Source organism: Pollachius pollachius, assembly GCF_949987615.1.
Source record: "Pollachius pollachius genome assembly, chromosome: 15".
Taxonomy (NCBI): domain Eukaryota; kingdom Metazoa; phylum Chordata; class Actinopteri; order Gadiformes; family Gadidae; genus Pollachius; species Pollachius pollachius.
The window spans coordinates 5,474,786-5,495,431 of NC_136948.1; the positions used below are offsets into that span (position 1 = coordinate 5,474,786).

General features: G+C 52.6%; 2 protein-coding genes across 2 annotated transcripts; both read left to right on the top strand.

Annotated features, from left to right (window-relative positions):
• Positions 1 to 211: 211 nt before the first annotated feature.
• Positions 212 to 6,101, top strand: slc39a9 (solute carrier family 39 member 9). Its single transcript, XM_079752831.1, has 7 exons — positions 212 to 760; positions 997 to 1,105; positions 1,673 to 1,894; positions 2,727 to 2,795; positions 3,265 to 3,350; positions 3,894 to 4,028; positions 4,990 to 6,101. The coding sequence occupies exons 1-7, from the start codon at positions 665 to 667 to the stop codon at positions 5,236 to 5,238; spliced, it is 966 nt and encodes a 321-aa protein (XP_079608957.1). The 5' UTR covers positions 212 to 664; the 3' UTR covers positions 5,239 to 6,101.
• A 2,372-nt stretch (positions 6,102 to 8,473) lies between these two features.
• On the top strand, positions 8,474 to 19,712 carry plekhd1 (pleckstrin homology domain containing, family D (with coiled-coil domains) member 1; the record flags this gene model as incomplete). Its single annotated transcript, XM_079752908.1, has 13 exons — positions 8,474 to 8,634; positions 10,661 to 10,754; positions 11,008 to 11,097; positions 11,485 to 11,561; positions 12,052 to 12,143; positions 12,557 to 12,609; positions 12,769 to 12,863; positions 13,129 to 13,222; positions 13,596 to 13,792; positions 15,710 to 15,842; positions 16,450 to 16,594; positions 18,606 to 18,749; positions 19,531 to 19,712. The coding sequence occupies 13 exons, from the start codon at positions 8,474 to 8,476 to the stop codon at positions 19,710 to 19,712; spliced, it is 1,557 nt and encodes a 518-aa protein (XP_079609034.1).
• Between the last annotated feature and the right edge of the window lie 934 nt (positions 19,713 to 20,646).

Consider the following 20,646-nt stretch of genomic DNA (forward strand, 5'->3'; position numbering starts at 1 on the left):
ATTCATAAACACATATTAACGGTTGATAAACAAAACGATTTTTTTTTACGTGTCCCAAAGGATGCTATTTACTTTATAATCCTTTGAACCTTTAAAAGCCTGTAATACCGTACTTCATGTTCCAAGCCACGCGGGGACGTGCGCGGATACGTGGCATGTTTGACGCTCTCCGCGGGAACGCGCCCATGGTAATGAAGAAGCGTCACCCGGAAGTACTGTGTAGAGCACCAAACAACAGAGCAGCTGTCTATTTGTCTGCAGCTTGTTTTTATTTTATTATTGTACAGCAGATCCCGATCGGCTCTCAGTGCTGAAATGCAACGGGACCTCGTCTCCGGTCGCACGTAAAGCCCGCGATGTCAGCAGACGAAACGGTGTGTTTATAACGTGCTGGAGTGCTAGCTACTTAGCCCAGCGTTGCTAGCCAGGCCACAGGCAAACATCATTTCATTTGCGTTCACGTAGATGCTATGGTAGCCAGGAAGGACGCTTAAACGAGTATTCCTTCTCTAATGAGAGCCAGATCGTTGACTTTAGTTACAAAAACAACGTTGGTGGCATGTTATGCACAAATATCCACTGCAAGTGAAAGTGAACTAAAAGTTAAGGCTGGTAGCTGGTAGCGTTGGTGAAGAGCTTGGAAGCCTGCGAGAAGTGTGCAGCGATGGACGACTTCATCTCGATCAGCCTGCTCTCCCTGGCCATGTTGGTGGGCTGTTATGTCGCCGGGACAATTCCTCTAGCGGTCAACTTTTCAGAGGTAAGTTTCATCCACCACTGCATAATGTTTCACTTAATTGACCGCACTACCAATAGGACCAAGTTAAGAAACACCAGTATACTCAAGTTGTATTTGGCATCTAGTGAACCTTTGGTCGATGGACCCCAAACGATTTCGCTTTAAAAAAAAGTAGTGATCTCTGTGTCGTACTGTGTTGATGTTATTGATTAACTCGCCTTGTGATTCAACTGCAACTTTGCACTTTGTGTTTACAGGAGAAGCTGAAGCTGGTGACGGTGCTCGGCGCGGGCTTGTTGTGCGGGACCGCGCTCGCCGTCATCATCCCTGAAGGCGTGCACGCTCTTTACGAAGAAATTCTAGAAGGTACAAAACATCTCTCATTGCTTGTGTTTCCAGTTTTTCTGGAGAAACCTCTTGTTTTGTCTGTCATTTGACCTCCTTTTTCAAATGTGACAATGGGTTTGTCTCATTCAATATAGGTCGTGAAAGATTTATGGAGTGTAGAGTCAGATTCCAGGATATAAAATATCCTAACTTAACAATGGCTTCACCCTCCTGCCTGCTTTTAAGTTATTCCCAAAGTTCTGCCTGGTTAGTCTCAAAAGTTTATACTTTATCCATTGCCACCTGTCGGTCCATGTTATGTGCCTCTTTGGACATCACAAGTGGATGTGTCCACCTAGATGTATGATGAATAGATTAGCAACGTTTGCTACATGCTGCTGGTAGACTGATCTATCCAGCACACATCTAGGTGGACACGCCCACTTGTGATGTCAGAAGAGGTATATTTTCGAAACGGCTTGTAACGGCTGATCACACTCACACCTGGTGGTATAATATGACCTCTAAGGACGCGGTCCCTGCAGCCTTCAGTATGTACATGCTATGCACAAGTGTTTATGATGTGTGTGTGTGTGTTCTGTGCAGGTGCCCACCACGAGGCGGGCCAGGGCGGGGCGGTGGACGGGCTGGACACCAAGGGGGCGTCGGACGTGGTTCTGGTGCCGGGCGGCGAGCACGGCCACGGCCACGGCCACGGCCCCGACTCGCTGCACGCCTACATCGGCGTGTCGCTGGTGCTGGGCTTCGTCTTCATGCTGCTGGTGGACCAGATCGGCAGCTCCCACATGCACAGCAGCGACGCCCAGGGTCAGCCGCCGCCTCCTCGTCCTCCTCTTCCTCCTCTCCCTCCTCGTCCTCTCCCTCTTCGTCCTCCTCTTCCTCTCCTTCCTCTCCTTCCTCTTCTTCCTCGTCCTCCTCTCCCTCCTCGTCCTCCTCTTCCTCCTCTTCTTCCTCTCCCTTCTCTTCTTCCTCTCCTTCCTCTCCCTCTTCCTCCTCTTCTTCCTCCTCGTCCTCCTCGTCCTCCTTGTCCTCCTCTCCCTCTTCGTCCTCCTCTTCCTCTCCTTCCTCTCCTTCCTCTTCTTCCTCGTCCTCCTCTCCCTCCTCGTCCTCCTCTTCCTCCTCTTCTTCCTCTTCCTTCTCTTCTTCCTCTCCTTCCTCTCCCTCTTCCTCCTCTTCTTCCTCCTCTTCGTCCTCCTCGTCCTCCTCTCCCTCCTCGTCCTCCTCTTCCTCTCCTTCCTCGTCCTCCTCTTCCGCTCCTTCCTCTCCCTCTTCGTCCTCCTCTTCCTCTCCTTCCTCGTCCTCCTCTTCCGCTCCTTCCTCTCCCTCTTCGTCCTCCTCTTCCTCTCCTTCCTCTCCTTCCTCTCCTTCCTCTCCTTCCTCTTCTTCCTCGTCCTCCTCTTCCGCTCCTTCCTCTCCCTCTTCGTCCTCCTCTTCCTCTCCTTCCTCGTCCTCCTCTCCTTCCTCTCCTTCCTCTCCTCCCTCTTCTTCCTCGTCCTCCTCTCCCTCCTCGTCCTCCTCTTCCTCTCCCTCTGCTGTTAGCCTCCGGAGCCCCCGGCTGCTCCTTCAGATGTAGGACCTTTTGGTCTGAACAGACTGCGATGTGGACCTTGACTCAATGAGTTCTTGTGCTCCTGTTTAGACCCTGAGGCCGCCCGCATCGCGTCCTCCAAGATCACCACCACCCTGGGCCTGGTGGTCCACGCCGCAGGTAAGACATTCACGCTCCCTGACCAAGGATCAGCTGCATCGGTGCCCCTGAGCAAGTTCACCAATAATAATTAATCTGGTTACGGTCTTGTATGCTGTTTTGGCCAAACCATTGGCGTCAACACACTTAACGAACAAAACGGTTGACTGTAACTTCGTCTAAATCATTATGTGTGCGGTCGATCATTCACTTTTTCTAAATTTGAAAACTCGTTACGTCGTGGTGACCGTGGACTCGCAGGCGCCACCTCGTGGTAACAATGGATATTACCGGTTGGAATCAGTGTTGGACTTCTTGGCAATCTTGTTGCACCAGTCACCGGCCCAACCCTATTTGTGCAGTGCTCGTTGCTTGTGTGTTTGTCGGGTCAATGACTGGGCGCCTGCAGAAGGTCCATCCCTTGTGGATCTACTGCCTCTGTACGGGTGGAGCCTCCTCATTGACCCTGTCCTCTCCGCTCCTCCACCAGCTGACGGAGTCGCCCTAGGGGCAGCAGCATCCACCTCCCAGACCAGCGTCCAGCTCATCGTGTTCGTGGCCATCATGTTGCACAAGGTAGCTCCCCCCCCCCCCCCCCCCACACACACACTCTTCCGTCCTATCAGCATCCCTCGTTCAGCACAAGCTAGCAAGGAACAGCTAGCGAGCTTAGACCAGCTTGCTAGCGAGCGAAGACCAGTTAGCCCCAGCTAGTGAGCCAGGAACAGTGAGCTGGGACCAGCTAGCCAGCCGGGACCGGCTAACCGGGGATAGCGGGACGGGACCGTCTCGCTAGCTTGGGCTAGCGTGCAGGGACCTACTAGCCCCGGCTAGGAAGCTAGGACCTGCTAGCTAGTGAGCTAGGACCAGCCATGATTGTCTGTTTCCATGTTATTTTTCAGTCTATGGTCTAACCTTCAGTTTAGTAAACGTTGTGGTTTATGATTCAGTATCTGATATGAAAAAGTTGGCACCTTTCCTCCTCCAGGTTCTTTGCCTTAATTCAACGAATCAGAAAAATGGAATAAAGTGACGCTTTTGAACAGATACGGAACCATGATGTGGATGAATTAAAATGCTAAGAATGCCGGCCACTGATTGGCTCCTGCTGTCCCCCAGGCCCCGGCGGCGTTCGGCCTGGTCTCCTTCCTGATGCACGCCGGTCTGGAGAGGAACCGGATCCGGAAGCACCTCCTGGTCTTCGCCCTCGCCGCACCCGTCCTCGCCATGCTCACCTTCCTGGGCCTCAGCCAGGTAGGAGCAGCCCCCCTAGATCTGGTCCTGGTTCACCCCCCTAGACCTGGACCCCCCCTAGACCTGGTCCTGGTTCACCCCCCTAGACCTGGTCCTGGTTCACCCACCTAGACCTGGTCCTGGTTCACCCCCTAGATCTGGTCCTGGATCACCCCCCTAGACCTGGTCCCCCCTAGACCTGGTCCTGGTTCACCCCCCTAGACCTGGTCCCCCTAGACCTGGTCCTGGTTCACCCCCCCTAGACCTGGTCCTGGTTCACCCCCCTAGACCTGGTCCCCCCTAGACCTGGTCCTGGTTCACCCCCCTAGACCTGGTCCTGGTTCACCCCCCTAGACCTGGTCCCCCCTAGACCTGGTCCTGGTTCACCCACCTAGACCTGGTCCTGGTTCACCCCCTAGATCTGGTCCTGGTTCACCCCCCTAGACCTGGTCCCCCCTAGACCTGGTCCTGGTTCACCCCCTAGATCTGGTCCTGGTTCACCCCCCTAGACCTGGTCCCCCCTAGACCTGGTCCTGGTTCACCCCCCTAGACCTGGTCCTGGTTCACCCACCTAGACCTGGTCCCCCCTAGACCTGGTCCTGGTTCACCCCCCCTAGACCTGGTCCTGGTTCACCCCCCTAGACCTGGTCCCCCCTAGACCTGGTCCTGGTTCACCCCCCTAGACCTGGTCCCTACTAGACCTGGTCCCCGCTACACCTGGTCCCTACTAGACCTGGTCCTGGTTCACCCCCTAGACCTGGTCCTGGTTCACCCCCCTAGACCTGGTCCCCGCTACACCTGGTCCCTACTAGACCTGGACTCACCTAAACCTGGTCCCTCCTAGAAGACTGAATGTTACTCCTACCCTCAGACCCCCCCCCCACTGAAAATGCAGTGTTTTATAGGAAGTGAGCTAAGGAGAACATCCTGTTGTCGTCTAATCTCCCCCGTCTCCCTTCTCTCCCCCGTCTCCCCCCCACAGAGCAGCAAGGAGGCGCTCTCGGACGTTAACGCCACGGGCGTGGCCATGCTGTTCTCCGCCGGGACCTTCCTGTACGTGGCCACCGTCCACGTCCTGCCCGAGGTGGGCGGGACCGGGCACAGCCACGCCCCCTCCCCCGCCTCCGGGGGCAACGGGGGGGGCGGGAAGGGACTGAGCAAGGTGGAGGTGGGGGCGCTGGTGCTGGGCTGCCTCATCCCACTCGTCCTGTCGGTGGGACACCACCACTAAGGGCAGGACCTCCCCCCCCTCCCCCCTTCCCCTTCCCCAAGACCACCAGACCGATCGGACCCAAAGGACTCTCTGGAGGACTTGTGGCTTCTTCCCCCCCCCCCCTTCCTACTCCTCAGACCCTCCCCCCTTCTTGCGTTCTCCTCTCCTGTCGATAGACTTGTTGGTTCAAGCCGGCCCCATGGTCGTGTGGGACGCCTGGTGGCCCGGAGGGGAACCGCGACGGAGTACCGCACCGCCGTAGCGTGACGTCGTGATGACGTCCCGCTTGTCGTCCGTCTTTGAGTCCGTCTGAAACCTAGTTTGTTTCTCTTCTTCTTCCGGTTGGTCGGCCCGTGTCATGTGACCGTCCTGCTTCCGCGGGGAACGACGACTTCATCGTTCTTCTTCGGTTCGCCCCCGACCGTCCCAGAGGAGGTCGTCCCGGATACGGAGGTGCAGCTCCGTGACGGCGGAGGTGCAGGTGTCTAGCGGGGCGGTTATGGGGAAGCAGCTGTAAATGTTTTCTATGGGTTGTACAGACCAGGGTTGGGACTAATATCCTATCTGGGGGGGTTAGGGGGGTTCGTTGTAGGCTTAAGCGAATGTGTAAGTGCCATAGTATCTGTAGGAAACCTCTTTGAGACGGTTCTCTTCGGGCTGACACCCTAGTTGCGGGTCAAAGGTGAATTATGTTGGATATCTTTTTTGAACCAATCACGCCGTTTGTTGTGTCCGATGATCCCCCCTCTCCCATTGGCGGCGGACCACATGTCCTCCTGTACTTGGGTCCCATGTTGGGAAGAAACGTCTCGTTTTCGGCGCGGGTCTGTCTGCAGGCCGACCTGCGGATGATATTACTGAGTGAGGGGGGGGGGGGGGGGGGGGGGGGTCTGTTGTTTACGTACCTCGCTTCACTTGTCCCGCCTGTGTACTCCAAGGGAAGCAGCCAAACACCCGTCTCCATCTCCCCATGGTGAACTTGATGCGCTGGTTCCAACGGAAGCGTTACGGGACACACTAACAGATTCTATCATCAGGATCACTACAACCAAACCCATGGAAGACATCGGTCGCTGGTGACGTCATCATCACTACCGACCGACACTCTTATGTCACTGACCCACTGTGCCATCATGCACGTCACACAGTGTCAAGACAGACAGACAGACAGAGAAGCACACACACAGAGACACACACACACAAGATGGGGATACCGGCCTGATTTACCTTAGCGGCCATCCTGGTTCTAGCTGGGTGCGTGCGTTCACCCTGCTAGCTGCCAGGTGATTGGGGCCAACTACGGCCATGTTTGTACGTTGTACATGTATGTAAACTGTATAAAATGGGTCTTTTGTTTTCCACATCTGCTGTCCTGCTTTCTGTACCAGACCAGTTGGGGAAATACCTGGGCTCACCTTAGTTTATTTAGTTGTTATCACAGCGAGGGACTTGTGAGTGTGCAGGAGGGAAAAGGGTCTTTGTCAACGAGGAGGACAGGAGAAGCTCATCTTAAAAAGGGTTTTAAGTGTAACTTGATGTTAGATGATATTCCTTTTTTTGGAAATAACCGTTTTTCAGGAACCTGGTTTGACGCATGCAGATTCTCTTGCTGCATGGTTTTCTTTTCTTTTTTTCTTTACAATAACTTTATTTAACTACTCAGTGACGTAATGTAGACGGACTGTGGGAAGGACAAAATGGCTGCCCCTGATGGCGGCAGCAGCAGACGATTGGCCTCTTTCTTTAGGCCAATCAGGGACAGACAATGTTCTTCACAGCCAATCAGTCGGCATCATGTCAACAAAACAACAACGTCGTCTTCGACCAATCAAATGACTTTCCCCCAGCCGTGGTCAGAATGTACCGGGGTTCTCTGTATGGGCGGTCTTAGGGATAGGGGTTAATGTCATAGAAACGGATCTAGTGGTGCGTTGTCGGTCGGTCAGTTGTGGGGGTTCTGGGGAGAGCTCCGTCGCGTGATGATGTCACACGAGGGGGGGGGGGGGGAATTGTCTTCTCTGTCATTCCTTTATGAATTCTGCCTTATTTCCATTTTCCTTCTGATTGTGAGAAAGTTGTAAAGCAACGTGTTTTATGACTATTAAAGCTTTTTTTGTTTTACTTTGTTTTTCTTTTGTGGAATGTGTTGTTTAATTCACCCAGAAAGTATTCAACCGCTGTATTCAAGTAAAAAGGGTTTGGAAGAGGCTTATGTTTTAATGCTTTGTTATGGGATACCGTTAATACTTTGTCGAGGGGGGGGGGGGGGGAGTCTGATTTTCATATGGCTGTTTCATGATGTCAGAGAATGTGTACCATGAGGGCTTTTGGTCGGAGCTCTGAACACACCACATGTCAACAGCTCTTCAGCGTATGGCTCAATGTAAATAACCGATCATTCCCGACGTTCCAGCTGTTTTCCCGCTCCTGGAGAGCGGGCGACGTGCGCTAAGTACCCTCCAATCCCTCGGCCGCAGTTCCACTTATCGACATGACGACACGTGTTGTCCATCGTTAAGCTGACTGCAATCCAGAGGTTATCTGACTTTGCCTAGAGAGAGAGAGGGAGAGAGAGGCGGTTGAGAGACTTCTGTGGAGTGTGGGACTGGAATGAGAACTGTCCTCCTGGGGGAGCTGGGACCTGGGGGAGGGCAAGAGGGAGACGGAGGCTTCACCTGCCAAGCGCTGGATCCAGTGGACATGGCCGGTGTTCGGGGGGGGGGGTGTAATCTGAACAGAGTTCAGTAATCTGAATAACCCTCCACTCCCGGAACAAGCTCATCTAACCCCAGCTTTAGCACCACGTTCCTAAAGCTGCTCTCTTCCCTGACCTCCATCCCTCCCTCTCTACCCCCCCCCCCTCTCTTTATCCCTCTATCATGACCCTCATTCCATAACTATCCCTCCCTCTCCTCTCTCTGTCCTGCTCAATCTCTCTCCATCAATCTCACCATCCCTCCCCCTCCTCCCTCTGTTTCTCCATCCCTCCCCCCTCCCTCCCTCGTCCCGTCCCAGCGTTGATCCGCTGTCTCCCTCCAGCCGCCGGCTGAATCGGTCGCTGCGTCCTTCCTCGCCCGCGGCTCATCGAAGCCATCGACTCGTGGCCCCTGCGTCCGTCCGTCCGTCCGCTCGTCCGGTGTCTGATGCGCTCCCTGTCCTTATTGACTGCTGTTTTTAATTCCATCGATTTCCCATCGCTCCTCCTCCTCCTCCTCCCGGCGGGTGGGTCCGTGGCAGGAGGAGGTGCTGGGAGATGTTCTCCTCGTTGTCGGGCAGCAGGAGCGCAGTGTTCTCGCCCTGGTCCTCCATGGAGCAGACGGACCCTGAGGTGCTGGACTTCAGCACCAAGGTGCAGGCCCAAGGGGTGCTCTGGAAGAGGCCTTTCGGACGGCCCTCTGCCAAGTGGTCCCGCAGGTGAGTCGGGGGTCTGGAGGGTCTATGGGACTAATTAGGGGGGTCTGGAGGGTCGATGGGACTGGTTAGGGGGTCTGGTGAGGAGTTCTAGGGGGTCTATGGATCTGGTTAGTGTTTCTAGAGGGTCAACTCTAGACGGTCTACGGTTTTGGTATTGTGATCTGGGTCTATGGGTTTGGTTAGGCTTTCTAGAGGGTCTATAGGTCTGTAGAGAGGTCTAGACTCGAGGATAAAACAATATTTAGACGGCTCTAGCTTGGACATGTGTGACGTTAAAACTGCTTTTAAGTTCAAGCCGGCGGAACTCCTCTTCAGAGTTTCAGGGAGATTTACAAAACAAGCTACAACATCTGTTCACCTTTAGTTCAGGCCTGCCTATTGGCTCTGTTCCTGCTAAGGGCTCGTTTGGACCAAATATCTAGATGGCATTACTGCAATAATCTTGTGTTTTTAAAAAAAAACTTTAATCAAATCAATGATCAAAAAGCTTTCTAATATTTTTCTCTGACGCAGAAAATATCTAAGGTACTTTGTATTGAAAGACAACATCAACATGCTTTATAGTAAAAAATAATGTGTTTGAGGCAACTATTTCGTAATAGTTCATCAGAAGGTCCATCTCTGAGTATTAGTTCACCAGAAGGTCTATCTCTGAGTATTGGTTCACTAGAAGGTCCATCTCTGAGTATTGGTTCACTAGAAGGTCCATCTCTGAGTATTGGTTCATCAGAAGGTCCATCTCTGAGTATTAGTTCATCAGAAGGTCTATCTCTGAGTATTGGTTCACTAGAAGGTCCATCTTTGAGTATTAGTTCATCGGAAGGTCCATCTCTGAGTATTAGTTCACTAGAAGGTCCATCTCTGAGTATTAGTTCATCGGAAGGTCTATCTCTGAGTATTAGTTCACTAGAAGGTCTATCTCTGAGTATTAGTTCATCAGAAGGTCTATCTCTGAGTATTAGTTCACTAGAAGGTCTATAGGTCTTGCTCAGAGTATACATTTGGAACAAAACATTTCCTGGCCCGATACCTCGGGATAAAGTGCTTAGTTTACATAACACAGTAGAATCCGGGACTACTTTTGCCTCTGTGCAGTTTCTACTCTGGTGGCGTTTATGTTGGCTCAAAGAGAAGCAGGCCACTAGCCTAGCAGGACATCGAGAGCAGGCCTACCCGGTGGGACCTTTTAGAGTAGAGACCTACCTTTAGAGTAGACCTACCTGGTGGGACCTTTAGAGCAGAGACCTACCTGGTGGGACCTTTAGAGCAGAGACCTACCTGGTGGGACCTTTAGAGTAGGCCTACCTTCAGAGTAAACCTACCTGGTGGGACCTTTAGAGGAGAGACCTACCTGGTGGGACCTTTAGAGTAGGCCTACCTTTAGAGTAGACATACTTGGTGGGACCTTTAGAGTAGGCCTACCTTTAGAGTAAACCTACCTGGTGGGACCTTTAGAGTAGAGACCTACCTGGTGGGACCTTTAGAGCAGGCCTACCTTTAGAGTAGAGACCTACCTGGTGGGACCTTTAGAGTAGGCCTACCTTTAGAGTAGAGACCTACCTGGTGGGACCTTTAGAGCAGGCCTATCTTTAGAGTAGAGACCTACCTGATGGGACCCTTTAGAGCAGGCCTACCTTCAGAGTAGAGACCTACCTGATGTGACCTTTTAGAGCAGGCCTACCTTTAGAGTAGAGACCTACCTGATGGGACCTTTTAGAGCAGGCCTACCTTTAGAGCAGAGACCTACCTGATGGGACCTTTTAGAGCAGGCCTACCTTTAGAGTAGAGACCTACCTGATGGGACCTTTTAGAGCAGGCCTACCTTTAGAGCAGTCCTACCTGGTGGTAAATCTAGAGTAGGCCTACCTGGTGGAATCCTTAGAGCAGACCCAACAAGAACCCTGGACTGGTTTACAACCCTAGGGACCATTTAGGTCCAAGGTAACCCACCTGCAGAGCCAGATAAATGTTGCTGCTCCGGATGAAATCGGACCAAACGTTACGCTTAAGGTCCTCCTGTGTGCAGGTTCTTCATCATCAAGGACAGCTTCCTGCTCTACTACGCAGAGAATGAGAAGAAGAACTTTGAGACCAGCCGGTGCTTCAACATCCACCCCAAGGTAGGCTACGGACTACATCGCAAAGTTACGGGAATACTGCTACGTTCCGGTGGGTTATATAGGGAAGGAAGGTTGGTAATAAACCGAATTCTCATCTGGAATTAATATTGTGTGGTTGAAGATTTATACATCAAATGGAATGCAACTGTTATGACGAAAGATCGCGTGTAATCTTTTGTGTCATCTTTAAAATAGAGTGTAATCTTGAACATCCATGAAGTGATGGTCTTGTTTGCGGTCCCACCCTCCCCAGGGAGTGATCCCGCTGGGAGGGTGCGTGGTGACGGCCAGCGAGGACCTGGGCATGCCCTTCGCCATCACCGTCGGGCTGGACGGCTTCACTGTAAGAGCCTTCCCTCCACTCCACCCAGCGTTTTCGTCTGTGTTTTGTAAAGTTATCTTAAAGAAATTAGAAGAGCCTCTTTACCGTATAGTCTGAAGTCGCCCCCATGATGGAAAAAACCGCTGTTGTCTTTGGCGCCAGAATCGGAAGCATTCCGTTCTTCACCAGAGAGGGCGCTGTTTCTTCCCTTTGTTTTGTTTGAGTTCTTCAAACAGATCACACAGTTTGGCTGTTGGTGTACTCTCTCTCCAGGAGGCTGTGGTACTTTAGTAGTAATACTGTGTACTCTCTCTCCAGGAGGCTGTGGTACTTTAGTAGTCATACTGTGTACTCTCTCTCCAGGGTGCTGTGGTACTTTAGTAGTAATACTCTGTACTCTCTCTCCAGGGTGCTGTGGTACTGGCCGCCGACTCTTCGCAGGAGCAGAACCAGTGGATGGAGTTGCTGCAGGACTCTGGGAAAATGTGGGTACCTGCTCCCCCTCTTTAACCCCCCCATACTGGGTGCTCTCCCTCCTCTCTACCAGACACCCGGGTGCAGGGGTTTAAACCAGTTTAACGAGTCGTCCCCCTGAAGACTAGTCCTTTTAAAATCCCTGAAATCCCCCTCCAGCTCTTGATTAATAAGCGAAAAACTGAAGAAAATCATAAGCTTTAATAAGTTTGTTGGCTAACATTTTACATCTTTGGTTTGCTACGAAGAACATGTCGTTTTACCATTTCAAAAGAGGTAGAAGCATGTAAAGTTGCCTATTCTACCCAGCCTAATATCCTGGATGATCAGATGGTCTAGTGGTCAGGGGGTTTACCTCCCGGACAAAAGGGCCTTGGGTAATACCCTGTAGGCATCCTTGAGCAAGATGCCCTAACAGACATCCGTCTGTCAGGTTGAGTAAACATACAAGAACAAAGACTGACCCGAGCTAATGTTAGCGCTCTCTCCTGTGGCCTGCAGCACCTGGAAGAACGCCCAGCTCGGGGAGGCCATGATCGAGAGCCTGGGGGCCCAGGGACTACAGCTGGCCAAGGAGAAGCAGGAGTACCTGGGTAAGGGCCCTACTTGAGGCCCCGGTCTCTCTGGGGGCCTCAGACGAACAGACAGGAACACCAGGGTAAGAGCCCTACTAGAGGCCCTGGTCTCTGTGGGGGACAAACAGACAAGAACACCAGGGTAAGGGCCCTACTAGACGCCCTGGTCTCTCTGGGGGCCTCAGACGAACAGACAAGAACACCAGGGTAAGGGCCCTACTAGAGGCCCCGGTCTCTGTGGGGGCCTCAGACAAACTGACATGGGCACCATGGTAAGGGCCCTACTAGAGGCCCCGGTCTCTCTGGCGGCCTCAGAAAGGAACAACAAGGAGACGTAGGAACAAGGGGAGCATGATGAGTGATTGAGATGTATTATGTATTATGAGAAGTTATTGAGATTTATTATTGTTTTGGTGTTTCCTTGTGGACAGATAAACTGATGGAGGAGACAGAGGAGCTGAGTTACCAAAGGGCCCAGACGGAGGTGATTTATCCCTCTGTCTTTGTCTCATCCCTCTCTCTCTCTCTCTCTCTCACACACTATCTCTTGGTCTTTGTGAACTCTCTTTGTCATCCCAGCTCTTTATCACTCTATATCTCTTTCGCTTTATTCCTCTGTTCTTTCTCTGTTGGTGTTCTTTAGGAGCTGGAGCGTCTGAACCAGGTTCTGGCGGAGGAAAAGATGAAGTTTGAGGAGGTGGTCTCGGAGTTGAAGTCGGAGCAGGAGCAGATTAAAATGTAAGAGAACTACTATTTTAGCTAACCGCTAGCATGTTGGTTCATAAGGGAGAGCAGACGAACTAACAGATTACCAATGGGACTGTAAAGTGTTTTGATAGCGCTGTAACTGACGGAAGAGGCCTATAAGAATGTTGGGTCTTCTGGGAGTTGTAGTCTTTGATCCCCTAAAGTTGAGCTAAGTGAGCACTGCGGCAAAAGGAAGATTCCTGTAAAAGCATGGGGGCTGCTGGAAGTTGTAGTTTTATCACCATGCTGTCGACAGGGACCTGGACGGAACGGCGCGCTGCCTGAAAGGCGTGGAGACGGAGAAAGAAGAACTCAGCAGTTTAACGGTTTTACTGCAGAAGTCCATTGAGGTACACCTTTGTCTGTGAATCTGTCTGTCTGTCTGTCAATTACCTTTACCCATTTTGTTCCTCACATACATTTCATGTTTCCACACAGTTTGGAACTCCTTACATGGGCCAATGCATGTACTCTCCCCCTTTTCCTGCCTCCACCCAATCTCTCCTCTGTCACTCTCCCTCTTTTCCTCTCCCTCCCTCTCTCCCCCACCATCCCCCCCACCTACCATCTCTCTCTCCCCTCCCCCTCTTCCTCTCCCTCCCCACCACCATCCTCCCCCCTTAAATCTCTCCCCCCCTCTCTCTCCCCACCACCATCCTCCCCCCTTACCATCTCTCTCTCCCCTCTCTCCCTCTTACCACCTCTCTCCTCCTCTCTCTCCAGGAGTTGTCTCAGGAGAAGCGCAGGACTCTGGAGCTCCTTGGCGTGAAGGAGGTGCACCACCAGGAGCAGGAGGGGTCTGTGGGGGGTGAGGAGCAGGAGGTGGAGGAGGTGGAGGACGGGGACCTGCTCCAGGACCTACGTCACATCGAGGACCAGATGAAGCTGCTGCTGATGGAGAAGGACACGGCTGAGGCCAAGTGAGCATGACTGGAGTTCTGTAAGGGGAGAGGTGCATTGTGGGAGATGTAGTTTTCTTTGTGGTAAACCCCCTTCAAGAATGTCATACTGAAATAGAGTAGTAAATGTTTGTAAACTAAACATGTAGCATTAGCTATAGGGATCTGGAAGTATTTTTGTATAAGTTGTAGTATATAAGTATAAATAGATGTAGACAAAAGTGGTCTAAGAAATAAGTCCAGCCACTTAGGTCCTGATCTGTACTAGTGTAGACAATATAATTTATCGGAAATAGACAGCCCGATCAAATCTTTGTATCCTGTAAAGGGTTACGATGTTCCCAGTCCACAGGGCAGAATGACGTGTTCTGGGAATGATTCTAAAAGTCATCCCCGCCCCCCACTAATGGCCCGCTGAGCGTGGAAACATGTATTGATGTTTGAGGCGGCCGCTCACTGTGGATACGGGGACAGGAAGTAGCTTCGGTGCGGCTGCCATCGACCGCGTGGCCTGTGGTGGTCATCTCTGGATGGAAGAGGACACTGGGAGGACTGGTACTAGGTCAGAGTTTACTGTCATAACTGGGTATCCGGACCTCAGAGTGGGAGAGTCCGTGTGTTTGTAAGTGGTACAATGTTAAATGCTGGTTACTTTAGCTGGGCCTCCTCCAGACAAGAACGCAGGGTGGGTGAGTGAGTGACCTTAACCCTAACGCCTGATTTCCACCGGGGACGTAAGCGCCGCGGAACGGCTGCGCCGCGGTCACTGCTGCTGATCGCTGCCACTCTAATCAATGAAACCATCCCCACTGGGCGCGCTACGGAACGTCTCAGCAGCGTCCCAGGAGCGCCGCGCCGCAGCGCTATCATTCCGTAGCACTTTTATTTTTGACGCGAGCCGTTGCTGAACTGCGTCAATTTCAAAAGAGCAGATAGAGCCGGGCAGGAAGTGAAAAAGTAAAAGCCATAGAGCATCCGGTCAATTTTCAAAATAAAACACAATACTCAGTTCTTGCAGCCTATCACAACTTCACATCAACATTACGTCATAACCGGTGGCACCAGGTCAGCAGGCAATCAATCAAAGGGACTCAGAGGGTCGGCAACATGGACGACGAGAGACTGATTGAAGGACAATGTCAGAAAGGACAAAGCCTGGCATTTAATTGCAGTAGTTTTGGGAGTGGAAGGTGAGTACATTAGGTTTAGGATTATCGCGTGATCTCGTGATCTCGCGTGAATACGGCTGGCTCGCAAGGCAGCGCTACGCTGCCGTTACGCGCCCGGTGGGGATTGACTCAGGGCAGAGTTCGCAGCCGTTCCGCGGCGTGTACGTCCCCGGTGGAAATCAGGCGTAACTCACTCCCTGAGTGAGTGAGTGGTTTCCCCTGGGCACACTGATTGTTCAATGTGAAACAGGTGTGCAGCCTCTCCCAGCCCCAGAGTCCAATCAGTCCGACTCGGGCCAGGTGAGCCTGCCTCAACCAGCCATCATCCACACCCACTCCACTGTGCGTTATCGGGTCATGTATGGAACAGACACATAGTTTGTTCTGGTCCGCCCTGGCGACAGGATGAATTATGCTGATTACCTCAGAAGCCTAACTGTTGAGTGACATGTCATGGGGTCCTAGTTGATTCGTAGCCACCAATGTATCTACACCTTCTTATTCCCCCATCACAACTCAATACAATGAATAAAGCCCTTCATTACAACTGTATCGAACTCAATCAGGACTCTATCAATGAAGTCCTTCATAGCCATTATAGGCCCATGTTGGAAGACGTCTCTTGAGTGTGTTTACATGTGTATTTGTCTCTCAACTTACTTTTTATAGCGCATCTCTCTCTCTCTCTCTCTCTCTCTCTCTCTCTCTCTCTCTCTCTCTCTCTCTCTCTCTCTCTCTCTCTCCCCCCCCCCCCCCCCCCCCCCCCCAGGTTGAGGCAGAACGAGCACAGGTCCCAGCTCCTCACGGAGGAGAGAGAGTTCTACTCCTCCCAGGCCAGCACACTGCAGCAGTCTCTCGCCCAACTCACCGTCGACAAGCAACAGACAGAGGCCGAGCTGCAGGTAACCATGACAACCCCTCTGGCTCAGCTGAGCGCTGCCCCTAGAGGTGACCTTAATAAGCCAGAGGGAGCGATCGGTGTAAACTCTGTTCCTCCCTGATGGATTCTGGTTGTTTGAAATGTGACTGGCAGTGAATACAAAATGTGTGCAAGCGATACTTTAATAGCATCAATTCAAACAGTAAGTTCTTCTGAATAGAGGCACTTAATTACTAACTTACTTCACTTATGCATAATTAATAGAAAGAATAAATAAATAATGTGTTGTGTTCACAAAACGGTGAAATTGAATGTTAAATGTGTCAGTTGGCCTGTGTTAAAAAGCCTTGAAAAACACGGTGGTGGTGGAGCAGTTCTGCATATCGTATACATCATGGTAATGGTGTTACTTCTGCATGTCTTCATCTTTTATTAAGCATCATGCTGATGGTGTTTGTGGTGGTGGTGATAGATCTGTATATCTTCATCCTTTATTTAACATCATGGTGGTGGGGGTGATGGTGTTAGTTCTGCATGTCTTCATCTTATCCCAATCGTGGTGGTTGCTGGTGGTGTTGGTTCTGCATAGCTAAACCGTGGTGGTGGTGGTGGTGTCTGTGGGGGTGCAGGCGGAGATGGAGTCCCGGGTGCAGCTGGAGACCCGGCTGCAGCGGGCGGAGGAGGCCCTCCAGAACCTGGAGAACAGCCTGAGCTCCCTGGAGCGGAGCAGCGCCACCGAGGAGAGGATGAGGGGCGACGTCACCCAGCTGAGGAGTGAGTCTGGGGGGGGGCACCCAGCTGAGGAGTGAGTCTGGGGGGGGGCACCCAGCTGAGGAGTGAGTCTGGGGGGGGGCACCCAGCTGAGGAGTGAGTCTGGGGGGGGGGGGGCACCCAGCTGAGGAGTGAGTCTGGGGGGGGGCACCCAGCTGAGGAGTGAGTCTGGGGGGGGGGGCACCCAGCTGAGGAGTGAGTCTGGGGGGGGGCACCCAGCTGAGGAGTGAGTCTGGGGGGGGGGCACCCAGCTGAGGAGTGAGTCTGGGGGGGGGCACCCAGCTGAGGAGTGAGTCTGGGGGGGGGGGCACCCAGCTGAGGAGTGAGTCTGGGGGGGGGGCACCCAGCTGAGGAGTGAGTCTGGGGGGGGGCACCCAGCTGAGGAGTGAGTCTGGGGGGGGGGGCACCCAGCTGAGGAGTGAGTCTGGGGGGGGGCACCCAGCTGAGGAGTGAGTCTGGGGGGGGGGGGGCACCCAGCTGAGGAGTGAGTCTGGGGGGGGGGGGGGCACCCAGCTGAGGAGTGAGTCTGGGGGGGGGCACCCAGCTGAGGAGTGAGTCTGGGGGGGGGGGGCACCCAGCTGAGGAGTGAGTCTGGGGGGGGGGGGGCACCCAGCTGAGGAGTGAGTCTGGGGGGGGGCACCCAGCTGAGGAGTGAGTCTGGGGGGGGGGGGCACCCAGCTGAGGAGTGAGTCTGGGGGGGGGGGGGGCACCCAGCTGAGGAGTGAGTCTGGGGGGGGGCACCCAGCTGAGGAGTGAGTCTGGGGGGGGGGGGCACCCAGCTGAGGAGTGAGTCTGGGGGGGGGCACCCAGCTGAGGAGTGAGTCTGGGGGGGGGGGGGCACCCAGCTGAGGAGTGAGTCTGGGGGGGGGGGGGGCACCCAGCTGAGGAGTGAGTCTGGGGGGGGGCACCCAGCTGAGGAGTGAGTCTGGGGGGGGGGGCACCCAGCTGAGGAGTGAGTCTGGGGGGGGGGGGCACCCAGCTGAGGAGTGAGTCTGGGGGGGGGGCACCCAGCTCAGGGGTCCCTGTTGAAGCGCAGTTGTTCTAATCCGCCTTCTGGTCATTTGCTACACCTCATTCCATCCCTCGACCCACTCTCGTGTCCAGTCTCACTCTCCGGTCTAGTCTCACTCTCCTGTCCAGTCTCACTCTCGGGTCCAGTCTCACTCTCCTGTCCAGTCTCACTCTCTCATCCAGTCTCACTCTCCTGTCCAGTTCCTTCTCTCGTCCAGTCTCAATCTCCTGTCCAGTCTCACTCTCTCATCCAGTCTCACTCTCCTGTCCCCTTTCACTTTCCTGTCCAGTCTCACTCTCCCCTCCTGTTCACTCTCCTCTCCAGTATTACTCTCCTCTCCTGTTCACTCTCCTCTCCAGTCTCACTCTCCTGTCTCACTCTCCTGTCCAGTCTCACTCTCCTCTCCTGTTCACTCTTCTGTCCAGTCTCACTCTCCTCTCCAGTCTCACTCTCCTGTTTAGTCTCACTCTCCTGTCCCCTTTCACTCTCTTCTCCAGTCTCACTCTCCTCTCCTGTTCACTCTCCTGTCCAGTCTCACTCTCCTCTCCTGTTCACTCTCCTGTCCAGCCTCCCTCTACTTTCCAGTCTCACTCTCCTGTGGGTCTGTAGTAGTGCTTACGTTATACAGTCCGTGATCGCCCCCTAGGGGTCTGAACCAGAACATCCTAGTATCGCTGTAGGGTTTGACACACAATTATATTTAATACACTAATAATAATGCACTGTTATTATTATATTACACTTATTTGTTCAAACCAGTATTGTATCAATAATGTGGATTTGTGACTTTCCTGTGCATTGAGTATTTAGTAATGGTGAATCACTGCTGTTCATTTTAAAATAACTAAACATACATATGTATACATAATTGCTACACTACGTCTGAGGTATTAATATGTTTGTGTGTGTGTGTGTGTGTGTGTGTGTGTGTGTGTTTGCGTGTGTGTGTGTGCTTGCATGTGTTTGTGCGTGCCTGTGTGTGCGTGCGTGTGTGTGACCCAGAGTTCTTCGAGGAGTGTATCTGTGCGTCTGAGATCGAGGCCAAGCTGCCGGCCATCATGAAGAACGCCGTGTATCTCCACAAGGCCGCCGCCCGCCGCATCAAGAGCTGCAGGGTGCAGCGCAGGGCCTCTCGCCGCCACTGGCGTGAGTCAAGGGTTCACATCCCTCCCAGTACCACCCCTTATTCAAGGGTTCACATCCCTCCAGTACCACCCCTTATTCAAGGGTTCACATCCCTCCCAGTACCACCCCTTATTCAAGGGTTCACATCCCTCCAGTACCACCCCTTATTCAAGGGTTTACATCCCTCCCAGTACCACCCCTTATTCAAGGGTTCACATCCCTCCCAGTACCACCCCTTATTCAAGGGTTTACATCCCTCCCAGTACCACCCCTTATTCAAGGGTTCACATCCCTCCCAGTACCACCCCTTATTCAAGGGTTCACATCCCTCCCAGTACCACCCCTTATTCAAGGGTTCACATCCCTCCCAGTACCACCCCTTATTCAAGGGTTCACATCCCTCCATTACCATCCCTTATTCAAAGGTTCACATCCCTCCAGTACCACCCCTTAGAGTCAGGGGTTCACATCCCTCCAAGTATGACCCCTTAGTCATAGGTTCACATCCCTCCAAGTAGAAGCCAGTCAACTTACCTTACAGTCGAATTACGTTTTTCAATGTAGGTCCACTGTTAGCATCCCCTTTACCCAAGGGTAAGAACATGCATAGCAAATTATCAGTTGTGATAATAAAACTTTCGGAATAAAGTTTGACGAAATGATATCCCGCCACAACGTCACTTGGGGAAACCTTCCTATTGGTAGGAACAATTGTATTGGTAGATCCCCAGTTCAACTGGTCTGTGAGATCAAACCAGTTCCTTCCAGTAACCCTTCCTCCCTCCATCTCCTCCCCCCTCAGTGAAGCATTCCAAGTCCTTCGCCGTCTCCCAGGGCAACAGCGAAGGGGGAGGCGGGGGAGGCAGCATGGAGGAGCTGAGGGAGGCGGCCTGGAGGCTGACGGCCGACAGCGGCTTCAGAGAGGGCGTGTACAAGATCATCACACGCAAGCACGCCAACGCCACGGAGACAGAGAGCGGCTGAGAGAGGGGGCAGGGAGAGGGAGGGAAGAGAGAGAGGGAAGAGAGAGAAGAGAGAGAGAGAGCGAGAGAGACGGAGAGGGAGGGAGGGAGGGAGGGAGGGAGGGAAGAGAGAGGGAGGGAGGGAGGGAGGGAGAGAGAGAGAGAGAGAGAGATCTCCCCACTTATTCCCTCTAGAAACCCAGGGAGCCAATCCGAAATCCCATGCGTTGGTGAGCATGGGAAAAGCAGGAGGCATTAAACCAAACCTTTAGCCCGACCGAGCCCCGCTTCTAGGATCTAAAGTTAAACCAAGCAGATGTGATAGATGTGTTGTAGCTGAGAGGTGTTGACGACGCGGCACCTGTGTATACCTGTAAACTAAAGTCACCGCTGGGGCGAGCGCTCCTCTTTCCGTTCGACATGAGCAGCATGAACACAACGCGTTACGGTGAATCAGAGAGTCAACTGTAGTTTCCTAAAACACCAGCAGACATCTTTAAATACTTCTTTAGACAATAAAGCAGACAGACGCGACCGGTTCTTGTAAAAGGGTTGTCTTTATTTTCTGGTATCTGATGAGATTAGCGGAGGTGTCTTCATCAATCACAGGGGGTTGAAGACCACAAGCTCTGACCTTCTAATAAACGCTGCATCTGACGGTCTGAACTCCATGGAAACTACTAAAAGCAGGCTGTTTTTGGATAATGTATAAAATGATAAGAACAATAATACTAATGGTCGTAAGAAGATGAGGATAAGTAAAGGATAGGAACAGGATGTTGAGAGAGTAAGAAACAGAATGTCATGCCTTGACGTCAATAAAGCTTTGTTTGAACCTTGGAAATGTATCTGCTGTCCTCTTTATACAAGCATAGACTTCACCCCCCGTGTCCCCTATTTTTCTTCGTCATGGTACCACCCCCCAGTAAGACCCCAGAGAAATGATATACTTTTCA